A 24982-nucleotide genomic window follows, 5' to 3' on the forward strand; every position below is an offset into this window, starting at 1 on the left:
GGAATAACCTACAATCGAACATTAAACTTCAAACCCTGGTTACGTTGAATGAGTTTAAAGCTTCTGTGAAAGGATTGCAGTCTACCTTGTCTGTATGCACATGTGTCATGTGAGCAAGTTTTAATGTTGTAAATGTGATGTTTTATGTATTTGTTTACTGTTTTTAATGTAACCTTGCTGCTGCCCTCTTGGCCAGGTCTCCCTTGGAAAAGAGATCTTTGATCTCAATGGGATTTTACCTGGTTAAATAAAGGCTAATAATATTGACGCTTACATAGGTCTGGTGATAATGTTCCCCTTTAAGTCCGTAACTCAACGCCCTGACCGCTGAGCTGCGGTAGATGTGAGTTACGTGCATCGTAAAATGCATAAAATGGACCAGTTGGCGCGTTTTTTAGAAAGTAAGCCCCCCTAGATTTGTGGGTTTGCAGGACGTCCCGGCGATGTTGAGAGGATACAATCACCAAGAAACAAGTGAAGATCTGATATTGCTAACAGGAAGTGGCAGCCACGCCTCAAGTTACTTGTAAACATAACACGGAGCCCCCTTGTGAGAGTGTGAGGAGGCAATGTATATGTGCCTCTTCAGAGAACTTGCGATTAAACGAGACAGAAGGGGAAGTGATGTCTGTTGAAAGTAGTCCGGAAGTGTTGGGCTTCAAAACAAAACAAAAAAAAGCTTACACATGCAAGTTGTTTGGTTCTAGTAGTGTCATAGTTGTCAAAGATGGAGGCCAGATGTGTCGCAATCAAACCACATTTTGTTTTGTGGCCTGTCTGAATATCAGATCCCTTTTTGTGTGTCAGGTTTTCCTAAACAAAATTGCAATATCATCTCCTAACACAACTTTTTGCATTTAACAAATGTACTTTAAACTGAACATTTGCTTAGCGTTTGAATCCCTTTTGGGCTGAACCATATTCCTCATTCCGCAGATGCAAGAACAAACATGTAAAAAAAAAAAGTCTATATTCAAATCAAAGAAACCTGCGAACATGACAGAACTGTTTGCTGAAGTAAGTGTAAGATCATTTCAGCTAATCAGAAAGGCATATCTGGAAGAGGCTCAAGAAAAATTGTGAATATCACACAAATACCAGACAGTTGGAAAAAATGGAGAGAAAATGTGTCGTTACGCACATTGCTGAAGGTGCAAATATTTGTACTTGATATCTCTGAACACAACCTCATCTTGTTTTATTAACCGTTCCAACAGGATATTTTGTGGCCCTCTTTTTATATTCATAGTTTAGTTTATTGTGGCCAGCACACCTAATCGTTAAATATATTACTACTACTATAACACTACGAACTACAATAACAGTCTCGACCAGTGTTCTCAAACTTTTTTCACCAATTTCTACCTCAGAAAAAACTTGGCTCTCCAAGTATCATCATAATGGCTAACATTAAAATACAGTAGCGTAGTATGCCTAAGTATTCATTAAAAACAAGGCAGAGGTTTTATTTTAACAAGTATGTTTAATGTTTTTGGCCACTGTGACATTACACTCGGCGTGAACAGTAACACTGTTTAAATATAGGGAAATAACACACTGTACTTTAATCAAGGGATTCTTTGGCATACCACTAGATGGCGCACATGTACCACTAGTGCAGGGGTCAGCAACCCAAAATGTTGAAAGAGCCATATTGGACCAAAAATACAAAAAAAAAATCTGTCTGGAGCCGCAAAAAATTAAAAGCCATATAAATTGAATTAAGAGGACTTAAAGGAAACTAAATGAGCTCAAATAAACCTACAAATGAGGCATTATGATGCAATATGTACATATAGCTAGCCTAAATAGCATGTTAGCATCGATTAGCTTGCAGTCATGCAGTGACCAAATATGTCTGATTAGCACTCCAACAAGTCAATAACATCAACAAAACTCACCTTTCATGCACAACCTTAAAAGTTTGGTGGATAAAATGAGACAGAAAAAGAAGTGGCATAAAACACGTTCTCGAAAGTCGGAGAAAGTTATACATGTAAACAAACTACGGTGAGTTCAAGGACCGCCAAAATTAGTGGGACAAAACGGCGCTCGCCAAATACTCGAATCAGTGAAGCATGTTTAATATAAACAGTGTGCTTTATAACAATTAGGGAGGTTTGTGTCATGTTTGTCCTCCTACAGAAACCATATTAAAACAAAAAATAGATTTTTTTCCCCTCATCTTTTTCCATTTTTCATTCATTTCTGAAAGAGCTCCAGAGAGCCACTAGGGCGGCGCTAAAGAGCCGCATCTAGAGCCGCGGGTTGCCGACCCCTGCACTAGTGGTACACAGACCACAGTTTGAAAGTCCCTGGTCTAGACAAACCCACATTGGGCAACACAAAGAACAACTTCCCTTAAGCAAACGGAAGTGATTCGACAATGTCAAAATATATACATTTTACTTTACATTTTAATTAAGAACGACTTAAGGAAAGTTACAATTACCGTATTTTTCGGAGTATAAGTCGCACCGGAGTATAAGTCGCACCTGCCGAAAATGCATAATAAAGAAGGAAAAAAACATATATAAATCGCACTGGAGCCCGGCCAAACTATGAAAAAAACTGTGACTTATAGTCCGAAAAATACGGTACTAAATATTTGCATATAAATAATATAACTATTTCAAAACGGGTTACAAAGGCTCCTAATTTAGCTGCTGACATATGCACTACCATATTGCACGATTTCTGGTTGTTTTTTCTCAAAACTATTATTCAATCAATCAATCAAAGTTTACTTGTATAGCCCTAAATCACGAGTGTCTCAAAGGGCTGCACAAGCCACAACGACATCCTCGGCTCATTATTAATCTCTTTGCTCATTTACTGTTTATCTGCTGTAACATGTTTCTATCTACACTTTTGATAACAGGAAATAAGCACTTATACTTCTGTTTAGATCCTTTACATTAATTTTTGGCGATACTACAAATTTGGTTATCGATGCAATACCAACTAGTTACTAGAGCAAACATGGCCATATCAATGCTGATACTGATACTTCATATTTTCAATATCGTTGAAAGATTCGAATTTTGATCACAATAATCAGGCAAAAACACAGGATGGTGGTATAACAATATCAACTGCATATTTAAATTATTTCTTATTATTGGCTTTAAAATAAATCATTTTAGTTTTTGCCCTTAAAACGCCCCAGTGCCTTTTGTAAACAATAACCATGACAAAAGATTTTTTAGTTACTACAATGGTTAGATCGATGTTTTGTATTATCGGCCAAATGATACTATACTTGGTATCGATCCGCCCACCTTTGTTTACATTCAAAAGCTCTAGCTTGCGGTTAGCTTATAGTGTAGTATGTTCAGCTATTCCTGGTCCTCCGGGGTTGATACTTGTTGACCGTATTTTTCAGAGTATAAGTCGCTCCGGAGTATAAGTCGCACCGGCCGAAAATGCATAATAAAGAAGGGAAAAAACATATATAAGTCGCACTGGAGTATAAGTCGCATTTTTGGGGGAAATTTATTTGATAAAAGCCAACACCAAGAATAGACATTTGAAAGGCAATTTAAAATAAAGAATAGTGAACAACAGGCTGAATAAGTGTACGTTATATGAGGCATAAATAACCAACTGAGAACGTGCCTGGTATGTTAACGTAACATATTATGGTAAGAGTCATTCAAATAACTATAACATATAGAACATGCTATACGTTTACCTAACAATCTGTCACTCCGAATCGCTAAATCCCATGAAAACTTATACGTCTAGTCTCTTACGTGAATGAGCTAAATAACATTATGTGATATTTTACGGTAATGTGTTAATCATTTCACACATAAGTCGCTCCTGAGTATAAGTCGCACTTCGGCCAAACTATAAAAAAAAAACTGCGACTTATAGTCCGAAAAATACGGTACTTTCCAACACGGAGGCGAGGATTTCTGACTTACATGTGTCTGTGTACTGTGGAGAGAAGTCAGTCGCGAGCTAGAATGTTGTCTTTTTCAAATTTGCAGATTCAGATCCAAATTTATATCAATTGTATAGTCTATATCAGTGGTTCTCAAATGGGGGTACGCGTACCCCTGGGGGTACTTGAAGCTATGCCAAGGGGTACGTGAGATTTTTTTTTTAATATTCTAAAAATAGCCACAATTCAAAAATGCTTTATAAATATATTTATTGAATAATACTTCAACAAAATATGAATGCAAGTTCATAAACTGAACATCAAATCAAGTAGGCTATTCCATTCATTACCATAAACCCAGAGTTTCCCCCATGCCATGATGGTTTGACCCTCACTAAAATGTCTGTCAAAAAGAACTGTGAAAAGAAATGCGACAATCCTAGATTTTTTGTGGACTTGTTCCATAAATATTGATGTAAAGATTTATTTTTTTGTGAAAAAGTGTTTAGAATTAAGTTCATGAATCCAGATGGATCTCTATTACAATCCCCAAAGAGGGCACTTTAAGTTCTATGTGTAGAAATCTTTATTTATAATTGAATCACTTGTTTATTTTTCAACAAGTTTTTAGTTATTTTTATATCTTTTTTTCCCAAATAGTTCAAGAAAGACAACTACAAATGAGCAATATTTTGCACTGTTATACAATTTAATAAATCATAAACTGATGACATAGTGCTGTACTTTACTTCTTTATCTCTTTTTTTCAACCAAAAATGCTTTGCTCTGATTAGGGGGTACTTGAATTAAAAAAATGTTCACAGGGGGTACATCACTGAAAAAAGGTTGAGAACCACTCGTCTATATCACGCAATTCTAGCACTTAAGCCTTTGGTTTTAACTTAAAACCCACCTGTGTCCAGTGACTTATATCCTGTGTTTGTAAACAATAACAAAAACGACAACAAAAAAATCAAGTGATTTAATAAAAAAAATATCTATCTATACAATATATTGAACATATAACGAAAGATATTTGGTATTGTTAGTCGATATTCATCAATCCGCTTTCCAGTGATAATGCTACTTGTAAGAAACTTCATGTGTCTGCCGGCATGGAGAAGCAAGGATTAATGACTTGTGCTGTGGTTGGGCGTTAACCACTGGCAAGGACGCTACATTGAGTTGAGGTTGCGGCCGTTCGCATGTCGCTGTCAAAATTGTGAGACACATAGTGTGTCATCAACTTGCATCATCACGATATAACGGTAGTATTAAAATCTCTATCTTTGGCCAAATTTGCATAATTTATATCGTCTATCACGCAATCCTACAGTAAGATCATTTTAGCCATGGCAAAAAAAGTTCAGACTATCACACATATCAGACATAAAGGTCAGGAAAAATGGACTTAAAATTTTGACAGCAGTTTTTCGTGTGAACCAAAGGCTGAAACAAACATGGTGGAACTTGACTGTGCCGCTGTAACCCCGCATGAACGCATGAGCAACAACTAGACAAAGATGCAGTTACCGGTAGATGTTTCATATCGGAGCTTACACTGTGTCTGGTTCATGGTCCTGTCTGGGCTTGTTGAGGTGGGTGCCTTAACACCTTCCCTCCCCGAATCACCTCGGTGTCACTCCACGGTTCTTTACGTCTTCTCATTCATACACTTTTCAAATGTTGTCAGGCAATATTTTTGGTATAATGGATGGAATTTTTCCCTGACGAGTAGAGATGTCCGATAATATCGGACTGCTAAATGCTTTAAAATGTAATATCAGAAATGATCGGTATCTGTTTCAAAATTATCGGTACCGGTTTCAAAAAGTAAAATGTATGACTTTTTAAAACACCGCTGTGTACACGGACGTAGGGAGAAGTACAGAGCGCCAATAAACCTTTAAAGGCACTGCCTTTGTGTGCCGGCCCAATCGCATACCTACGGCTTTTCACACACACAAGTGAATGCAGGCATACTTGGTCAACAGCCATACAGGTCACACTGAGGGTGGCCGAATAAACAACTTTAACACTGTTACAAATATGCGCCACACTGTGAACCCACACCAAACAGTAATGACAAACACATTTCGCACCGTAACACAACATAAACACAACAAAACAAATACCCAGAACCTCTTGCAGCACTAACTCTTCCGGGACACTACAATATACAACCCCCCCGCTACACCCTTATCCCCGCCCACCTCAACCTCTTCATGCTCTCTCAGGGAGAGCATGTCCCAAATTCCAAGCTGCTGTTTTGAGGCATGTTAAAAACAAATAATGCACTTTGTGACTTCAATAATAAATATGGCAGTGCCATGTTGGCACTTTTTTCCATAACTTGAGTTGATTTATTTTGGAAAACCTTGTTACATTGTTTAATGCATCCAGCGGGGCATCACAACAAAATTAGGCATAATAATGTGTTAATTCCACGACTGTATATATCGGTATCGGTAATTAAGAGTTGGACAATATCGGATATCGGCAGAAAAGCCATTATCGGACATCTCTACTGACAAGATCAGGTGGCCCTTATGAAGAAGACTGCAGATGACAGTCAAAACATGTCAGGTAAAAATAATTTTTATGCCGAAAATATTGTCTGACTAGAACAGGGGTCGCATGCGGCTCTTTGATCACTCTGATGCGGCTCAGCAGCTTACTTGCTGAACCCCCCAATTTTCCCGTGAGACTTCCGGATTTCAGTGCCTCTCGCAGAAAACTCTGCGAGAGGCACATATTCACAGATTTTCACCCTTACAGCTATAATAAGAGCGTGCCATGATGATACAACATTTGGCGCTCTCTACAATCTGTATTAACAGCGTGCCAGCCCAACACTTGTTATACAATATACAGCTTCTGCTTGCACACGTACGTGACAGCAAGGCATACTTTGTCAACAGCCACACAGGTTACACTGACTGTGACTATATAAAACAACTTTAACACTCTTACTAATAATGCGCCACACTTTGAACCAAAACCAAACAAGAATGACAAACACATTTCGGGAGAACATCTGCACCTTAACACAACATAAACACAACATAACAAACACCCAGAATCCCATGTAGCCCTGACTCTTCCGGGCTACATTATACACCTGCTACCACCAAACCCCGCCCCCACCCCAACCCTGCCCCCTCACATATCAGCACCCCCCCCTCCTCTGTGCGTCGGTTGAGGTGGGCGGGGTTTGGTAGCGGGGGGTGTATAATGTATCCCGGAAGAGTTAGGGCTGCATGGGATTCTGGGTATTTGTCCTGTTGTGTTTATGTTGTGTTAAGGTGCAGATGTTCTCCCGAAATGTGTTTGTCATTCTTGTTTGGTGTGGGTTCACAGTGTGGCGCATTATTAGTAAGAGTGTTATAGTTTTTTTTATACCGCCACCGTCAGTGTAACCTGTGTGGTTGTTGACCAAGTATGCCTGGCTGTCGCCTACGTGAGCAAGCGGAAACATCATACAACGTGTGGCTGATCAGGCACGCTGGTTGTAGTGGGTGCTATATACTGTACTATCACGGCACGCATGACGCTGGCAAGCGCCATTAATTTAAAACTCGCGTGCCGCACCAGCTTACAAATTCCATATAAAGGTGTGGGCAGCGTGTCTGAGACCCCTGGTTTATACATAGCAAAAAGAAAACTTTGTATGCAGTGTTATTTCATTTAAAATTTCAAAAAAAATTTGCGGCTCCCATTGTTTTCTATAATTTGCGAAACTGGTCAAAATGGCTATTTGACTGGTAAAGGTTGCCGACCCCTGGACTAGAAGAACATTTGAAAAGTAACCTCAGTGTCAGTTATGTGCTGTAACAACTATGTAGTGTTTTTTTTTAAGCGTCTTTCTCTTGTGTCGTTGACAGGAAATCACTCTGACCGAGAAAAGCCAAATGTTTGAGTCGTGGAAGAATCCTCCTCCACCTGTTTACATGGAGTACTACTTTTTCAACGTGACCAACCCTCAAGTGTTCTTAGCGGGCGGCAAGGCAGCCGTCCAGCAGATCGGACCCTACACCTACAGGTAACTGAACCTCACTGCCAGCGTTGTGGTGGTCTCGTCCCGTCCAATCTGGAGTCACCGTTCCTTTTTTGCCTTTTCGCGCTCCAGAGAGTACAGGCCGAGGGAGAACGTCACTTTCCTGGAGAACGGCACCAAAGTTTACGCCCTGAACCCCAAAACGTTTGTCTTCGTGCCAGAGAAATCAGCCGGCAACCCAGAGGTGGACATCCTCAGGACCATCAACATCCCGTTAGTGGTAAGACCAAAAAACGAGTTTATTTTGTAGCAGTTGTTTGTCCTTCTCTGTAGGCCATTGTTCTTATAATTGTGATCTGGATATTTCCCCGCTCACCTTCCTCCCTCAGGTCGTCATGAACGAGCTGAACTCCTACTCATTTTTCCTGCGCACCTTCATCTCCATGTACATCAAAAGTCTGGGCGCCGAGCTGTTTACCACGCGCACCGTGCACGAGTACCTGTGGGGCTTCAAGGACCCCATCCTCACCAAGATCCACTCCCTCCGACCAGAGGTGGACGAATACTTCGGGCTGATGTGGAAGGTAGTGTGGAGCTTTCTAATTTTTTTTTAAAGTCCTCGCTAAACGGGCAGTGAGAGAAGTGAGACTGTCCACATGCTGATAGAAAAACCTTGGCACTTCCTGTTTATCCGCAGAGTAACTTCGGCAAGGCTGCGGCGAGGCAATCAGCCTTGTCATCGTCCGGTAATGTGCAGTTTTTATCTTGATGACTCAGGCAGGGAGTTGACACAATATTCAACTAATGCAAAACGAGGAAGACTTCTGAAGCTGGGTGACTGGAGTTTTTCTCCATTTTCATTTCCTCTCGGTGCATCTATTACAATAATGGTGATATAATTAATGCCCTGTCTGGGGGTGTAGTCTACAAAAGCAAATAACCTTTGGGGTTTCTGATGAGCCCAGCTTAAAACAATGTTGGCTTTAATAGCCGTGGCTGTAGGCAACCTCCCTCTCCTCGCAACACTACAAAATAGCAGTAGGTGCATTTGAAATATTAGCATCCAGCAGTTTTATCTACCTCTTTGTATGCGCTTTTAAAGGGGAACATTATCACAATTTCAGAAGGGTTAAAACCATTAAAAATCAGTTCCCAGTGGCTTATTTTATTTTTCGAAGTTTTTTTCAAAATTTTACCCATCACGCAATATCCCTAAAAAAAAAAAAAAAGCTTCAAAGTGCCTGATTTTAACCATCGTTATATACACCCGTCCATTTTCCTGTGACGTCACACAGTGATGCCAATACAAACAAACATGGCAGATAGAACAGCAAGGTATAGCGACATTAGCTCGGATTTCAGCGGCTTAAGCGATTCAACAGATTACGCATGTATTGAAACGGATGGTTGTAGTGTGGAGGCAGGTAGCGAAAACGAAATTGAAGAAGAAACTGAAGCTATTGAGCCATATCGGTTTGAACCGTATGCAAGCGAAACCGACGAAAACGACACGACAGCCAGCGACACGGGAGAAAGCGAGGACGAATTGGACGATCGCCTTCTAACCAACGATTGGTATGTGTTTGTTTGGCATTAAAGGAAACTAACAACTATGAACTAGGTTTACAGCATATGAAATACATTTGGCAACAACATGCACTTTGAGAGTGCAGACAGCCCATTTCAGGCGAGCTAAGAACATATATTTTTCCACGATTTCAGCACTCAGGTTAACCATACCTAAATAGACACAAAATACTGCATTACACAAGACTACCCGAATGTACTCGAATGATTGAAAAAAAGAAATGTTTTTAAGCTAAATTATTGGTAAACACAGTTTATGTATAATAATTTACGTAAAACCGCGAGTAATGAATAAAGTTTTCATCAATTAATATATTCTGTAGACATACCCTCATCCGCTCTCTTTTCCTGAAAGCTGATCTGTCCAGTTTTGGAGTTGATGTCAGCAGGCCAGGGAAGTTGGAAATGCATCTGCTTTGAGTGTCGCAGGATATCCACACATTCTTGCCATCTCTGTCGTAGCATAGCTTTCGTCGGTAAAGTGTGCGGAACAAACGACTGACCATTTCGTCGGCTTTCCCCACAGCCTTGTATTTTGAACAAATTCCGTCCAATTTCTTGCCACTTTCGCATCTTTGGGCCACTGGTGCAACTTGAATCCGTCCCTGTTCGTGTTGTTACACCTTCCGACAACACACCGACGAAAGTGAGAAAATGGCGGATTGCTTCCCGATGTGACGTCACAACGTGACGTCATCGCTCCGAGAGCGAATAATATAAAGGCGTTTAATTCGCCAAAATTCACCCATTTAGAGTTCGGAAATCGGTTAAAAAAATATAAGGTCTTTTTTCTGCAACATCAAGGTATATATTGACGCTTACATAGGTCTGGTGATAATGTTCCCCTTTAAAGTGTTATTTAAAGTTCAATCATCAGCGCTAAATCTGACTGAGCGGTTTGCTCGCTATCACTATAACAACATTGGTTCTGTTGTTGTGCAATACCCTTGTTAATAGAGATTTCCGATAATATCGGACTGCCGATATTATCGGCCGATAAATGCTTTAAAATGTAATATCGGAAATTATCGGTATCAGTTTCAAAAAGTAAAATTCATGACTTCTTAAAACGCCGCTGTACGGAGTGGTACACGGACGTAGGGAGAAGTACAGAGCAGTTGCGTCTCCCAGTCATACTTGCCAACCCTCCCGATTTTCCCGGGAGACTCCCAAATTTCAGTGCCCCTCCCGAAAATCTCCCGGGGTAACCATTCTCCCGAATTTCTCCCAATTTCCACCCAGACAACAATATTGGGGGTGCAACTGGTGCATTATGTGTCGGCCCAATCACATAATATCTACAGCTTTTCACACATACTTGGTCAACAGCCACACAGGTCACACTGAGGGGTGGCCGTATAAACAACTTTAACACTGTTACAAATATGGGCCACACTGTGAACCCACACCAAACAAGAATGACAAACACATTTCGGGAGAACATCCGCACCGCAACACAACAGAACAAATACCCAGAACCCCTTGCAGCACTAACTCTTCCGGGATGCTACAATATACACCCCCCGCTATCCCCTAGCCCCCCCCCCCAAACACTGCCCACCTCAACCTCCTGTCCCAAATTCCAAGCTGCTGTTTTGAGGCATGTTAAAAAAAAATGCACTTTGTGACTTCAATAATAAATATGGCAGTGCCATGTTGGCATTTTTTTTGTCGATAACTTGAGTTGATTTATTTGGGAAAACCTTGTTACATTGTTTAATGCATCCAGCGGGGCATCACAACAAAATTAGGCATAATAATGTGTTAATTCCACGACTGTATATATCGGTATCGGTTGATATCGGAATCGGTAATTAAGAGTTGGACAATATCGGATATCGGCAAAAAAGCCATTATCGGACATCTCTACCTGTTAATGAATGACCATGTGGTCAAAGAGATATAACTTCCTTTCTCCTTCTTTCATACTCTATACCGCCTTTTCGGTTAAAAAAAAAAATTAAAATGTATGCGTTTTCTCATTTCACATTGTCTTTGCAGCTATACCTGACACATTTACAGTGTTCTACATTATGAAAATGAGATTTGCCAGCAATTTGGAGAGAACACGCAGTACTGTATCTTGCCTCCACCTCCAATTATTGGTGTTATTCGTGCTCAGTTAGCTGTCGCTGGCTTATTGCGCACTAAGCGGTCATGTCTGTAAACACAAAGCAGTGTTTCTTTCCCGTTCTCCATGCTCATTAAGTCGATAGACGCAAACCTCTTCTGACTCGGTGCCTCCCGAGCATGTGTCTGTCACAGCGCCTTTGTCTCAACCTCCTCCACCGTCTCACTTTTTTTCCTTTTTTTTTTCCAGAAAAACGGAACCCATGAAGGGGAGTTTGTGTTCAACACCGGCGAGCAGGACTACTTGGAATACGGAAAGATCGACACGTGGAACGGCCTCCGGTAAACACGCCATGTGGCTAATATGCTATGTGTGATTAAAAGATATATATTTTGACTCCCAGTAACCCATTCCAGTCAGGACTTCCTTCCAAGAGTGGTGTTTACTCAGTTACACAACTTTTGAATAATGTCCACAAGGGAAAGCCTTTGCTCCCTGGATTTAAGTGGAAAATGATTGCAAAATGAATGTTTGGCTATCCAACAAGACTTTGCACTTTAACACTGAAATCTACCGGCATTCAGAGTAGCAGAAAAATTCCAATGATTAATGATCTACTTATGGTATGTTTTTAAAAATATATATTTAGTCTAATAGTAGTCAAGTCCAGTATAAAAAAAAATTGTTTAGTACATGTAAAGCTGCAAAAACAGCCTTTTGTGTCATACCATACCATACCAAATGTATTTATAAAGCCCTTTAAAAACAATCACAGTTGAAGATAGGGATGATGTTTGATAAGAAATTATCGAGTTCGAGCCCATTATCGAATCCTCTTATCGAACCGATTCCTTATCGATTCTCTTATCGAATCTAGACAGGTTGTTGTATATGGAAAAAAAACACAATATTTGGTTTAACAAAAGCTCACTTTTATTTTATAAGAATAAAATAAAATAAATAGATAAATATTGACTGTTACCCCCTAAAAGATAAAATAAATAAATATTGACTGTTACCCAAAGTATATTAAGTGGGATTTTTCAGAAAAACAAATATATACAGTAACACAAAAACAACCTGTCTGTGTGATCGCTATAGGTGAATAGCCATGCCTTGAGGCGTTTTTACCGGTCCATTATTTTTGCTGCTTGTGTGACATCACAGGAAATGACGTCATTTCCTGTGATGTTCCACAGGGCATTTCTTGTGGGACGGGATTCGTTCCCAGGGATTCGAATAAAGAACCAACTCTTTTTCCTTACTATAGCTGCCTCGATAACAGGAACCGGTTCTCAAAAAGGGATTAGAGTTCAGGGAATCGGTTCTTTTCTTATCGAACGGTTCTTTTCTTATCGAACAACCGGGAGAACCGGTTTCGAACATCATCCCTAGTTGAAGAACAAATGGCTGTACACCACAAAGAAATACAGGCAAAGGACAGACTAAAAAATAACTTTTAAAACAAAAGTAAAATACACATTGAAAAAGCAAATACAAATTATCCTAAGAACAATTCGTTAGATAGAAAGCAGTTAAAAACAGTTTAAAGTCTCATGCTGGGTTAAAAGCCAGTGAATAAAAATGGGTTTTGAGAAGAGTCTTAAAAGTAGCCTTATGGGTGTCGAAGTTAGTAGTGTAATATCTTATTACTGCATAAATTGCATTTTTTTTTGGTTATGGACGACGGCCCCTGTGCCAATCATTGGACGCCCCTATCTTATGTGAGTCATGTTTTTTGTACAAATGTTATGGTGTTTATTTCAAAGATGCATACAATTACAATATGATACATCACATATTACCAGTTGCTTATTACAGCATGTCCGAAAAGGAGTTGGAGGAATCAAAACGTATTTATTAATCCTACCCCTTTTCGCAGCATATCAATTTTGAACATATTTGTTTGTACTCAATCTGTAACACAACAGTGAATATATGTTGATAAATGAATAGAAAAAATAGTAAGTAAATCGTTATTAAATACATGACAATTCCCCCCAAAAATTGATTAACTCGCTGGAATATAAAGACAATATAACATACATCCATAAACGTGGATGCATATGCAAAAGTGCAATATATTTATCTGTACAGTAATCTATTTATTTATATCTGCACTTTATTGATTTTTTTATCATGAGCTAATGCAACGAAATTTGGTTCTTATCTGTACTGTAAAGTTCAAATTTGAATGACAATAAAGAGGAAGTCTAAGTCTATGAAGTTCTCATAAATAAAAAGATAAGTAATTTATGGTTCACATTATGAGATGAATGAGATCACAATTTTTAATATTCAACATGTGAAGCTAGGCGAACATACAGGGCTAAATATATCTCGTGGCGTACCCCAGGGATCAATACCGGGACCAAAATTGTTCAATCTCTAAACGACATTTGTAAAGTTACAAAGAATGTAAAGTTAGTGTAATTTGCAGACCTCACAACTGTGTTTTCTTCAGGAGAGAGCACACACAAGCTAATACAAATAACAGAAGAAATGAACAAAGTAAATGGATGGCTTGACAAAATCTCAGGAAAGCTAAGAATGCTATTTGGTAACAGTAGAAGAGAAAGTCAAACAAGTTTTTGGGGTGTTATAATGGATGATAAAATGTAGTTTAACATGCCAGCAATAATTATTTGCACCACATTTAGTGTTAAAAACAAAACAAACATATTTGTCTTTTGTGTGTGTCGCTAGGGAGATGACGTTTTGGTCCTCCAATCAGAGCAACATGATCAACGGCACGGACGGCGCCGTCTTCCACCCCCTCATAAACAGGAACGAGCTTCTGTACATCTTTGCCGCCGATCTCTGCAGGTACGCACGTGTTTTTTTTTTCCTACTCATTGTTTACAGGCCACATTGGGGCGGGTCAGAATTTCCAGTTCTTGGGAATATGAATCACTAGATGAGGATCAACTGATAAGGCTCACGTGGAGCGTATTGGAGTAGTTGTGGTGCCAGAAGAGTTGAGGCACAGGAAGGGACTTCCCTAATGATGGTGGCCGCCTTTGCAGGTCCATCCATTTGGCGTACGTGAAGGACGTGGAGGTGAAGGGCATCCAGGCGTACCGCTTCGCGCCCCCTGAGGACGTGCTCATGAGCCCTGACAACAACCCTGCTAACGAGGGCTTTTGCGTGCCAGCCGGAGAATGTCTCGGCACCGGCGTGCTTAAAGTCAGCGTTTGTCGGCAAGGTAGGAAACTGTCACTCTTCTCGCCCTCCCTTCATACATCCATCCATCCATCAGTCACCCTGACCCCTTTAGCGGCCCCTGACCCACTTTGCCACCACATGCCTCCACACCAGCACTCCCCCCTGAAATTGTCCTTAAAACCAATAAGAGCTGGTGTTTCCCGCTTTGACTGGTTGAATGATTAACAGTGCTGAGTGTGTGTAATCATCGCAGTGTTTGACTCTTGAGTGGAGAGTGATTGCTCTGATAAGAGCAACTGTGAGATACGATATGCTAACCTCTGGACTCTTGTGTTTACATTCCTTTAACGATTCAACCTTTTTTTATGATCAGCTCGTGCTTGTCAGATCACGATTGTGACTCCATGTGACCCCACCGACGTATTGTATTTTTCATCACTCTCTACTGCGCCATTCATTTAGAACATGACCTATGCATGTAATGAGAAACGGTACGTTTGAAAACATTTTTGTCAAAATCTAAAAATTAATGAAAGCGTAAATAAAATATTTATTTCACTTAAAACAGTTAGGTTTTTGCCACTTTCTTAACATTTCCAGCAAAGCTACCCAACAAATACACAGTACAGAAAACATGACGTTAAATCCAAACAAATGTTTTAAAAAATAATGAAATAAAATATAACATTTGCATAAATAGATTTTTTAATAACTGATTTTAAAGACATATACATATTTTATTGTCTAACCTGAAATCAAATCTAAATACAAAAAAATTATTTAAAAAAAAATAAAAAAATCTAAACATTTAAATATATTATTAACAATATTAATAAAAACAAAAACAAATGTACATATAAACACATTTAAAAACAAAATAAAAAAATAATTGGTTAAATGGGGGAAAAAAAAGATTAAACATTTAAAATGACATGACAAAAACTAGAAATTTCCGATAATGGCTTTTTTGCCGATATTCCGATATTGTCCAACTCTTAATTACCGATTCCGATATCAACCGATATATACAGTCGTGGAATTAACACATTATGCCTAATTTTGTTGTGATGCCCCGCTGGATGCATTAAACAATGTAACAAGGTTTTCCAAAATAAATCAACTCAAGTTATGGGAAAAAATGCCAAAATGGCACTGCCATATTTATTATTGAAGTCACAAAGTGCATTATTTTTTTTAACATGCCTCAAAACAGCAGCTTGGAATTTGGGACATGCTCTCCCTGAGAGAGCGTGGGCGGGGTTGAGGTGGGAGGGTAGGGGCTAGCGGGGGGTGTATATTGTAGCATCCCAGAAGAGTTAGTGCTGCAAGGTGTTCTGGGTATTTGTTCTGTTGTGGTGCGGATGTTCTCCCGAAATGTGTTTGTCATTCTTGTTTGGTGTGGGTTCACAGTGTAGCGCATATTTGTAACAGTGTTAAAGTTGTTTATACGGCCACCCTCAGTGTGACCTGTATGGCTGTTGACCAAGTATGCGTGGCATTCACTTGTGTGTGTGAAAAGCCGTAGATATTATGTGACTGGACCGGCACGCAAAGGCAGTGCCTTTTAAGGTTTATTGGCGCTCTGTACTTCTCCCTACGTCCACGTACATAGCGGCGTTTTAAAAAGTCATACATTTTACTTTTTGAAACCGATACCGATAATTTCCGATATTACATTTTAAAGCATTTATCGGCCATCTCTAAACAAAACAGTTGTTTTTGTTTCAAGTTGGATAAATTAATGTAGATATCATAATCATGTCCAGAGAAACACCCTGAAACCACAAAATTAGATATGTTTTATGCATGTTTAGACATGCAATACTTGTAATGGAAAAAAAAGTGTTTGCCTAAAAAGTAAATATAGATGTAGTGTACAGCAACATGGCCCCGCCCCCATCCCAAACACGTCCCAGCGTTATCTGCGGCTGTATATACATTTCTTCTCGACACAAACATCGCTTTTTATCTGCTGCCAAGCCTTGTCGAGGCTATGAGCGGCTATTGACTTTGTTTCTACCTCTGCAGGCGCTCCCATCGTGGTGTCTTTCCCGCACTTCTACCAGGCCGACCCCAAGTACATCAACGCCGTCGAAGGGCTCAGTCCCAACAAGGAGGAACACGAGACTTACCTGGATCTGCAACCGGTATGGCCCAAAATAGTCCTGGGATCACAGGATTGTAGTCTAAAGTGTATTTTATTTTTTTTAATATCATGAATATAATGTCTTTTATAGACCACCGGTGTTCCCATTCGCGCTTGCAAGCGAGCTCAGCTCAATGTCATCGTGAAAAGAGTGATGGGATTCCCGTAAGTCAAACTCTGTTTCCCCTTGACCTTCCATTTAGGACCATGTCCTCTTTAACCTGTCTCTTTCCTTCTCACAGTGAAACCAAGATGATCAATGAGACCATTTTCCCCATCATGTACGTGAACGAGGTGAGACAAATGGCCGCCAAGTGTAACGCAACGCGTCCTCAACTGAGCTCTAACGACGCATCCCTTCACCGCACAGACGGCGACGGTGGACGACGACTCAGCGGCTCAGATGAGAACGCTGCTCTTAATCGTCACGCTGGTGTCCAACTTCCCCTTGCTCATCGTAGGCTTGGGCATCATCCTGCTGCTCGTGCTTGTCGTCTTATTCTGCCGAAACCGCCAGAAGAAGGTAAGTTCCTGCGCCGCCATCGCCCCGGCTTATAAGTAGCAACAATAATATAGATGTGATGCTAGCAATAGTACACTAAATGCTAGCTTTTAGATGGTTTAGGTCTCACTTAGCAAAGCTTTTAAGCCTCAACTTTGTGCATGAGAACTAACACGCTGCATGTATCCTGCACAGCAAAAAAAACAGCATGAGCATTTTTGTCTTTTTTGGAGTTTTGCTGTGCGTTTTCCAACTGTTATTGCATCGTTTTGTGAATTGTGTTTAGTCAGAAAAGATGCTAGGTGTCATCGCATCACACCACTATGCACGTCACACAGGAAGGTGATCCGGCTAAACTTGCACTTGCTGAGAAAACCAAAATTAGCGGACTAATTAGTATCGTGCCTCTCGAACGTTGACCAGTTACTTTCCATACATGCCAACTTCTACTTAAAGAGGAACATTATCACAATTTCAGAATGGTTAAAACCATTAAAATCAGTTCCCAGCGGCTTATTATATTTTTCGAAGTTTTTTTCAAAATTTTACCCATCACGCAATATCCCTAAAAAAAGCTTAAAAGTGCCTGATTTTAACCATCGTTATAAACACCCGTCCATTTTCCTGTGACGTCACATAGTGAAGCCAACACAAACAAACATGGCGGAAAGAACAGCAAGCTATAGCGACATTAGCTCGGATTCAGACTCGGATTTCAGCGGCTTAAGCGATTCAACAGATTACGAATGTATTGAAACGGATGGTTGTAGGGTGGAGGCAGGTAGCGAAAACGAAATTGAAGAAGAAACTGAAGCTATTGAGCCATATCGGTTTGAACCGTATGCAAGCGAAACCGACGAAAACGACACGGGAGAAAGCGAGGACGAATTTGGCGATCGCCTTCTAACCAACGATTGGTATGTGTTTGTTTGGCATTAAAGGAAACTAACAACTATGAACTAGGTTTACAGCATATGAAATACATTTGGCAACAACATGCACTTTGAGAGTGCAGACAGCCCAATTTTCATCAATTAATATATTCTGTAGACATACCTTCATCCGCGCTCTTTTCCTGAAAGCTGATCTGTCCAGTTTTGGAGTTGATGTCAGCAGGCCAGAGAAGCTAGGGTCTATAGGGGGTTTAGCTCGCTCGTCTGCGGGAACAAACTGCCGCCATTGCTTGCCGTGCTACCGAGGTCCTTTGTCCCTGAATTGCTCACACACTCCGGCAGATTCAATGGGGGTCTGGCGGCACATTTCTTTGACTTTATCGTTGGAAATGCATCTGCTTTGAGTGTCGTAGGATATCCACACATTGTTGCCATCTCTGTCGTAGCATAGTTTTTGTCGGTAAAGTGTGCGGAACAAACGTCCAATTTCTTGCCACTTTCGCATCTTTGGGCCACTGGTGCAACTTGAATCCGTCCCTGTTCGTGTTGTTACACCCTCAGACAACACACCGACGAGGCATGATGTCTCCAAGGTACGGAAAACAGTCGAAAAAACGGAAAATAACAGAGCTGATTTGACTCGGTGTTTGAGAAAATGGCGGATTGCTTCCCGATGTGACGCCACGTTGTGACGTCATCGCTCCGAGAGCGAATATTAGAAAGGCGTTTAATTCACCAAAATTCACCCATTTAGAGTTCGGAAATCGGTTAAAAAAATATATGGTCTTTTTTCTGCAACATCAAGGTATATATTGACGCTTACATAGGTCTGGTGATAATGTTCCCCTTTAAACAGCACTTTTCCTGTTAAAATCATTGAAGATACTTTTTGGCAGACAAAACAAAGAAAGATGCTGTGCAATAGCTATGGAAGCTAAGTAGGCGCATAACTGTGCACGTATTCTTAATCATGTGTATACTTTGTAAACAAATGCAGTGCAGGCCAGCCTTTTCTACACTTCAATTCTCCTCTTGAGCAACATTTGGGCTTCTGGGTTGTTTACCACAAAGCTTAGCAGTTTTACATTTTAGTTCCCTTACTGTACTAAAAATAACCAAATTGTGGCCGTAAAACTCAAGTATATACACTGCAAAAACTGAAATCTAAGTAAGATTAAATATCTCGAATAAGAGTGATATTTGCTTATTTTCTGTCTGATAAGATAATTCTTCTCACTAAGCAGATTTTATGTTAGTGTTTTACTTGTTTTAAGGGTTTTGGTCCTGAATGATCTCAGTAAGATATTACAGCTTGTTGCTGAGATTTGATGACCTATATTGAGTAAAACATGCTTGAAACTAGAATATCAACTGTTGCAAAGCTGTGTCATCAACACTCGCAAGTATAAAACTACTTTTTTAAAGTAATCATTTCTTACTTCAAGTATGAAAAAAAAGTCATGATTTTGACACAAATGTGTCTCATAATTAAAACAGATGACAGCCAAATGGACTTTGCTGTTATATTTTCAATGAAACAATAGGAAATACGTACTCACATAGTAGTACAGTAAACGGACAGTTAATATTTAAACATTTAACATGTGACATTTCAAACAATTTTGAACAGAAATAATTCATGCACATTCAGATAAATTCTTCAAAATTACAATAAAAAGAAATTTGGCCGGGGGCCGGGCTGTATATATGCGCACTAATTGACTGAAAGAGCACGCACTTGGTGCGATGATGTCATGTTATCGATGGAAAAATGCATCTTTAGACCATATGATTTGCCTGAGAGGCTAGGAAACCCCGAGAGTAACAAGCGCTTGCCTTGTTGCCTTTCCATTAAGAACAATAAATTAGTTTTTAGTATAAGTTTTCTGGTTTCAAGAAATGTAATGCCGAGCGCATATCATTATGTCAAGATAATGGCACTAGCATTTACTTAATTTAAGAATATTTTTCAACATATTGAGCAAAAAGGTCTTTTTTTTTTTCTACCAAGAAAAGTGCACTTGTTATTAGTGAGAATATTCTTATTTTAAGGTATTTTTGCTATTTAGGGACCGCAATGTCCCTTTGGGACAGAGGACCCTATTGTATTTTGTCCGTTTTATTATTATTATTCCGCCGCCTCTTTGAGCTGTAATTTGACCCCCTTAACATGCTTCAAAACTCATCATATTTGACACACACATCAGGACTGGCGAAAATTGCCGTCTAATAAAAAAAAAAAAAAAAAAAACTCAAAATTGCAAAACTCAAAAAGTGGATGAGATACTCTGGGAGCACCAGCGGATTTAAAGTGTTGCACTGATCTATGGGGTTCTTGTAGTCCGTCTTCAGCTCATCAAACGCGTCCTAGCGTTTGATGAGCTGAAGCTGTAGCGCCCCCTAAGAAAAAACACAGACAAAACTGCTTGCAACTTCCGGTAGAATTGTCGTAGAGACATGAGACAAAAACCTCTATGTAGGTCTGACTTAGACCTAGATTTCATACATTGACATCCTTCAGCAAAAATCAACAGGAAGTTGGCAATTCCCCCTTCAGAACAAAAGTTTACTAAAAACAGTCACTTTTGCCTCTTTGAGCTGTAATTTGACCCCCTTAACATGCTTCAAAACTCACCAAACTGGACACACACACCAGGACTGGTAAAAATTGCGATCTAATAAAAAACCCAACCCCAAAACTCAAAATTGCGCTCTAGCGCCCCCTAGGAAGAAAACACAAACACAACTGCTCCGAGGAAGAAAACTCAGACAAAACTGCCTGTAACTTCCAGTAAGAATGTCTTAGAGACATGAAACAACAACCTCTATGTAGGTCTCACTTAGACCTACATTTCATATATTGACAACCCCCAGCAAAAATCAACAGGAAGTTTGCAATTCCCCCTTCAAAACAAAAGTTTTGTAAAAACCGGTCCCCTTTTTTCAAACATTATCTCCTCTGAGCGCGTTTGTCGTGTCGGCTTCAAACTAGCACAGGAGAGAGATTGAACCCTTCTGATTAAAAGTTGAACAAAGAGTTTTAATTACTGCTCCGGTTTGGATTTTATGCGCCGTCAAAGTCGGTCCCGTCCATCGCTGCTGGCAGCTTTAATTTTACTTGTTTTGGAAAGTCTGGACAAGCCAAATTTTCTTGTTCTATTGGCAGATAATTTAGCTTAGTTCAAATAAAATACCCCTAACTTTAGTAATTTTTTTTGTTTTTCAACAGACTTTTTGCAGTGTATTGAACTGTGATTGTTACACCTTTAAAGTTAAGCTATATCTAATATCTAGTCAGTTTTCTCATCTAGTTTTCCAGCAAAGAACATGACATAACGAATACCGTATTTTCCAAACTACAGACCGCACCGTTATATAAGCCGCAGCCACTAAATTTTAGGGAAAACATTTTTGTTCATATACAAGCCGCAGATATATATATATATACGTTCTGAAATGAGTTATTTACACAGAAAGATTTTGTAAATGTTTTATTTACATACCTTAATTGTTTCCAAATGACTGATCAAACAAAATCGTCATGGACCCACTAGCTGTGGAATCTAGCTCTCCAATCAGCTAAACCCATACAATAACTCCACGGTGACGTCTTCATGAATTTGTGAAACTGAAACAATACAAAAAGAACGCTATTGTAAGTTAATACCAACACAAACACTTGTAAACGTGGTACACTTGTCGGCATATTAGCTAATGCTGATGACGCTAGCTTGATTACGTTACGATAGCACATACAAATATGCTTGAAAACACTGCTGTCAAATATGACGGTTTAGAAAGTATGAATTGTTTTAGATATATTGTAAAACTTGTCCAACCAATAAAACTCCTTTTCAGTGTCTGTCGGTGTATTATTAAAACTATTCGTTGAAAACAAAACACTACCGCCATTAGTGTGAAAAAAAAAATCCATAAATTAGTCGCACCGTTTTATAAGCCACAGGTTGCGAAGCGTAGGAAGAACGTAGCGGCTTATAGTCTGTAAAACACTGTAGTTATTTGACAACACACAGTAAGTTCATGCTATTAGCGTAGCATCTTGCCGAACACGGACATGAAACTGCTGGCTTGGTAAAAAGAAACATTTTAGTTTGACAAAATTGACAAACCACTCTTAAATGTTTCAGTGTTTTCACCAAATAGAAGCTGGCCGTTTCTCCTTGTTTGGAAGCTAAGCATGCTAAGCTAACGATGCAGCTCCACACATACATCATTTGTCATCTAAATCATTTCTCAAATGTCACACGATTGTCAGCTTAGTTTATAGCACTGTTTTAAAAATGTTGAATATGCTTAATTGCAATGTGAAGCATTATATTAACCCTGTTGTTCAATTTTTACATTTCTGTAACCCCCTTTTTTCCCCTTTTCTGTTTTAGAACGAAGTAAAACGTATTGATTTTACTGAGGCTTTTCATTCTTTTGCTGTAAGTCTTTATTCATTTTTGCCACCTTATTTGCTGTTCTCCTATGTTTAATTCAGTTTGTTAGCCAGCAAATATGTTGTAATGTACATTTGGGTCTTAATTGGCACCTTGTAGTGTATTTGCCTTTTATTTATTGACTTAAATATATGTTGTGGTGCTATATATATTTATAGCTATGTCTATATGAACATATTTTTATAACGCATATCTTCCTTTTGCATTTTAACTTTTCGTTTACACTCAAAACGTCCACTTTTATCCTGAAAAACTTTGAAAAACGTCATTGTTTGTGTGTGGACGAGTAAAATGTAGATTGCGATATGATCTCACTTTGTTAATCTTTACTTAATAACAGAACACCAGCCAGTAAGTTATTGATAGTATTTGCGTGCCAGACTTAAAACATACATAGGCGTTAAAAAAACAAGTTTCCTTCGTTTTTTGTGAGTGTGTGCTGATTTTAAAGATAATGTACACATCTGTATGTCTAATATCACTATATTAAATAATTTAAAGACAGTATACACATCTGTACATCACTATATTGATGAATGTACAGCTAATATGGAACTTAATTGATGAATTTGAAGATAGTGTACATATGTGTATACTATCTTCATCTAATATATCACTATATTGATACATTTACAGCTAATATAGCTGTGTATATATAATAATATAGCTTTTGATTAATTATAGTATAGGTCTAATACCACTATTTTGATTAATTGTAAGATAGTATATACGTCTGTACAGCTAATATAGCACTTGATGTATTTGAAGATAGTATGCAATTAATATATTACTATATTGATTAATTTAAAGATAGTATACACATATGTACATCTAATATATCACTATAATAATGAATTTACAGTTAATATAGCTGTATATATAATATAGCTTTATTGATTAATTTAAACATAGTATAGGTCTAATACCACTATTTTGATTAATTGTAAGATAGTATAAACGTCTATACAGCTAATATAGCACTTAATTGATGAATTTGAAGATAGTATGCATCTAATATATTACTATATTGATTAATTTAAAGATAGTATACACATATGTACATCTAATATATCACTATATTGATGAATTTACAGCTAATACAGCTGTATATATAATAGTTTTATTGATGAATTTAAATATAGTATAGGTCTAATACCACTATATTGATTAATTGTAAGATAGTATATACGTCTGTACAGCTAATATAGCACTTAATTGATGAATTTGAAGATAGTATGCATCTAAAATATTACTATATTGATTAATTTAAAGATATTATACACATATGTACATCTAATATATCATTATATTAATGAATTTACAGTTAATATAGCTGTATATATAATATAGCTTTATTGATTAATTTAGACAGTGTAGGTCTAATACCACTCTTTTGATTAATTGTAAAATAGTATATACGTCTGTACAGCTAATATAGCACTTAATTGATGAATTTGAAGATAGTATGCATCTAATATATTACTATATTGATTAATTTCAAGATATTATACACATATGTACATCTAATATTATATTAATGAATTTACAGTTAATATAGCTGTATATATAATATAGCTTTATTGATTAATTTAAACATAGTATAGGTCTAATACCACTATTTTGATTAATTGTAAGATAGTATATACATCTATACAGCTAATATAGCACTTAATTGATGAATTTGAAGATAGTATACATCTAATATATTACTATATTGATTAATTTAAAGATAGTATACACATATGTACATCTAATGTATCACTATATTAATGAATTTACAGCTAATACAGCTGTATATATAATATAGCTTTATTGATGAATTTAAATATAGTATAGGTCTAATACCACTATATTGATTAATTGTAAGATAGTATATACGTCTGTACAACTAATATATTACTATATTGATGCATTTAACAATGGTATACATGTCTGTACATCTAATATACCACTGTATTGATGAATTTAGAGGTAGTATACATGTCTGTACATTTAATATATCACTATATTAATGAATTTACAGCCAATATAACACTTTATTGACAAATGTCAAGATAATATATGTACATCAAATATATCACTATTTTGATTAATTTAAAGAATGTACATCTAATGTCACCATATTGATTCATTTAAAGATAATGTACACATCTGTATGTCTAATATCATTATATTGACAGATTTAAGGATAATATACACATTGTATCCATCACTATGGAGGAATTTTAAAGATAATATACACACATGTACATCTAATATCTCTATTTTG

General features: G+C 38.2%; 1 protein-coding gene across 3 annotated transcripts in view; it reads left to right on the forward strand.

The window, feature by feature from the left end:
- The window catches only part of scarb2a (scavenger receptor class B, member 2a), a 41464-nt gene that overhangs the window by 10382 nt on the left and 6100 nt on the right, over nt 1–24982 (forward strand). For 2 of the 3 annotated variants that reach the window (XM_061980380.1, XM_061980378.1), the window contains 11 exons: nt 7774–7931; nt 8019–8166; nt 8276–8470; nt 11794–11885; nt 14251–14370; nt 14571–14749; nt 16738–16856; nt 16947–17020; nt 17098–17149; nt 17226–17378; nt 22651–22698. In XM_061980380.1, coding sequence (XP_061836364.1) covers nt 7774–7931; nt 8019–8166; nt 8276–8470; nt 11794–11885; nt 14251–14370; nt 14571–14749; nt 16738–16856; nt 16947–17020; nt 17098–17149; nt 17226–17378; nt 22651–22698 — 1338 coding nt within the window. The remainder of the gene's footprint in view (nt 1–7773; nt 7932–8018; nt 8167–8275; nt 8471–11793; nt 11886–14250; nt 14371–14570; nt 14750–16737; nt 16857–16946; nt 17021–17097; nt 17150–17225; nt 17379–22650; nt 22699–24982) is intronic. The other variant, XM_061980381.1, reaches the window with a different exon arrangement.

The sequence above is a fragment of the Nerophis lumbriciformis genome, linkage group LG20 (assembly GCF_033978685.3).
Source record: "Nerophis lumbriciformis linkage group LG20, RoL_Nlum_v2.1, whole genome shotgun sequence".
Lineage (NCBI taxonomy): Eukaryota > Metazoa > Chordata > Actinopteri > Syngnathiformes > Syngnathidae > Nerophis > Nerophis lumbriciformis.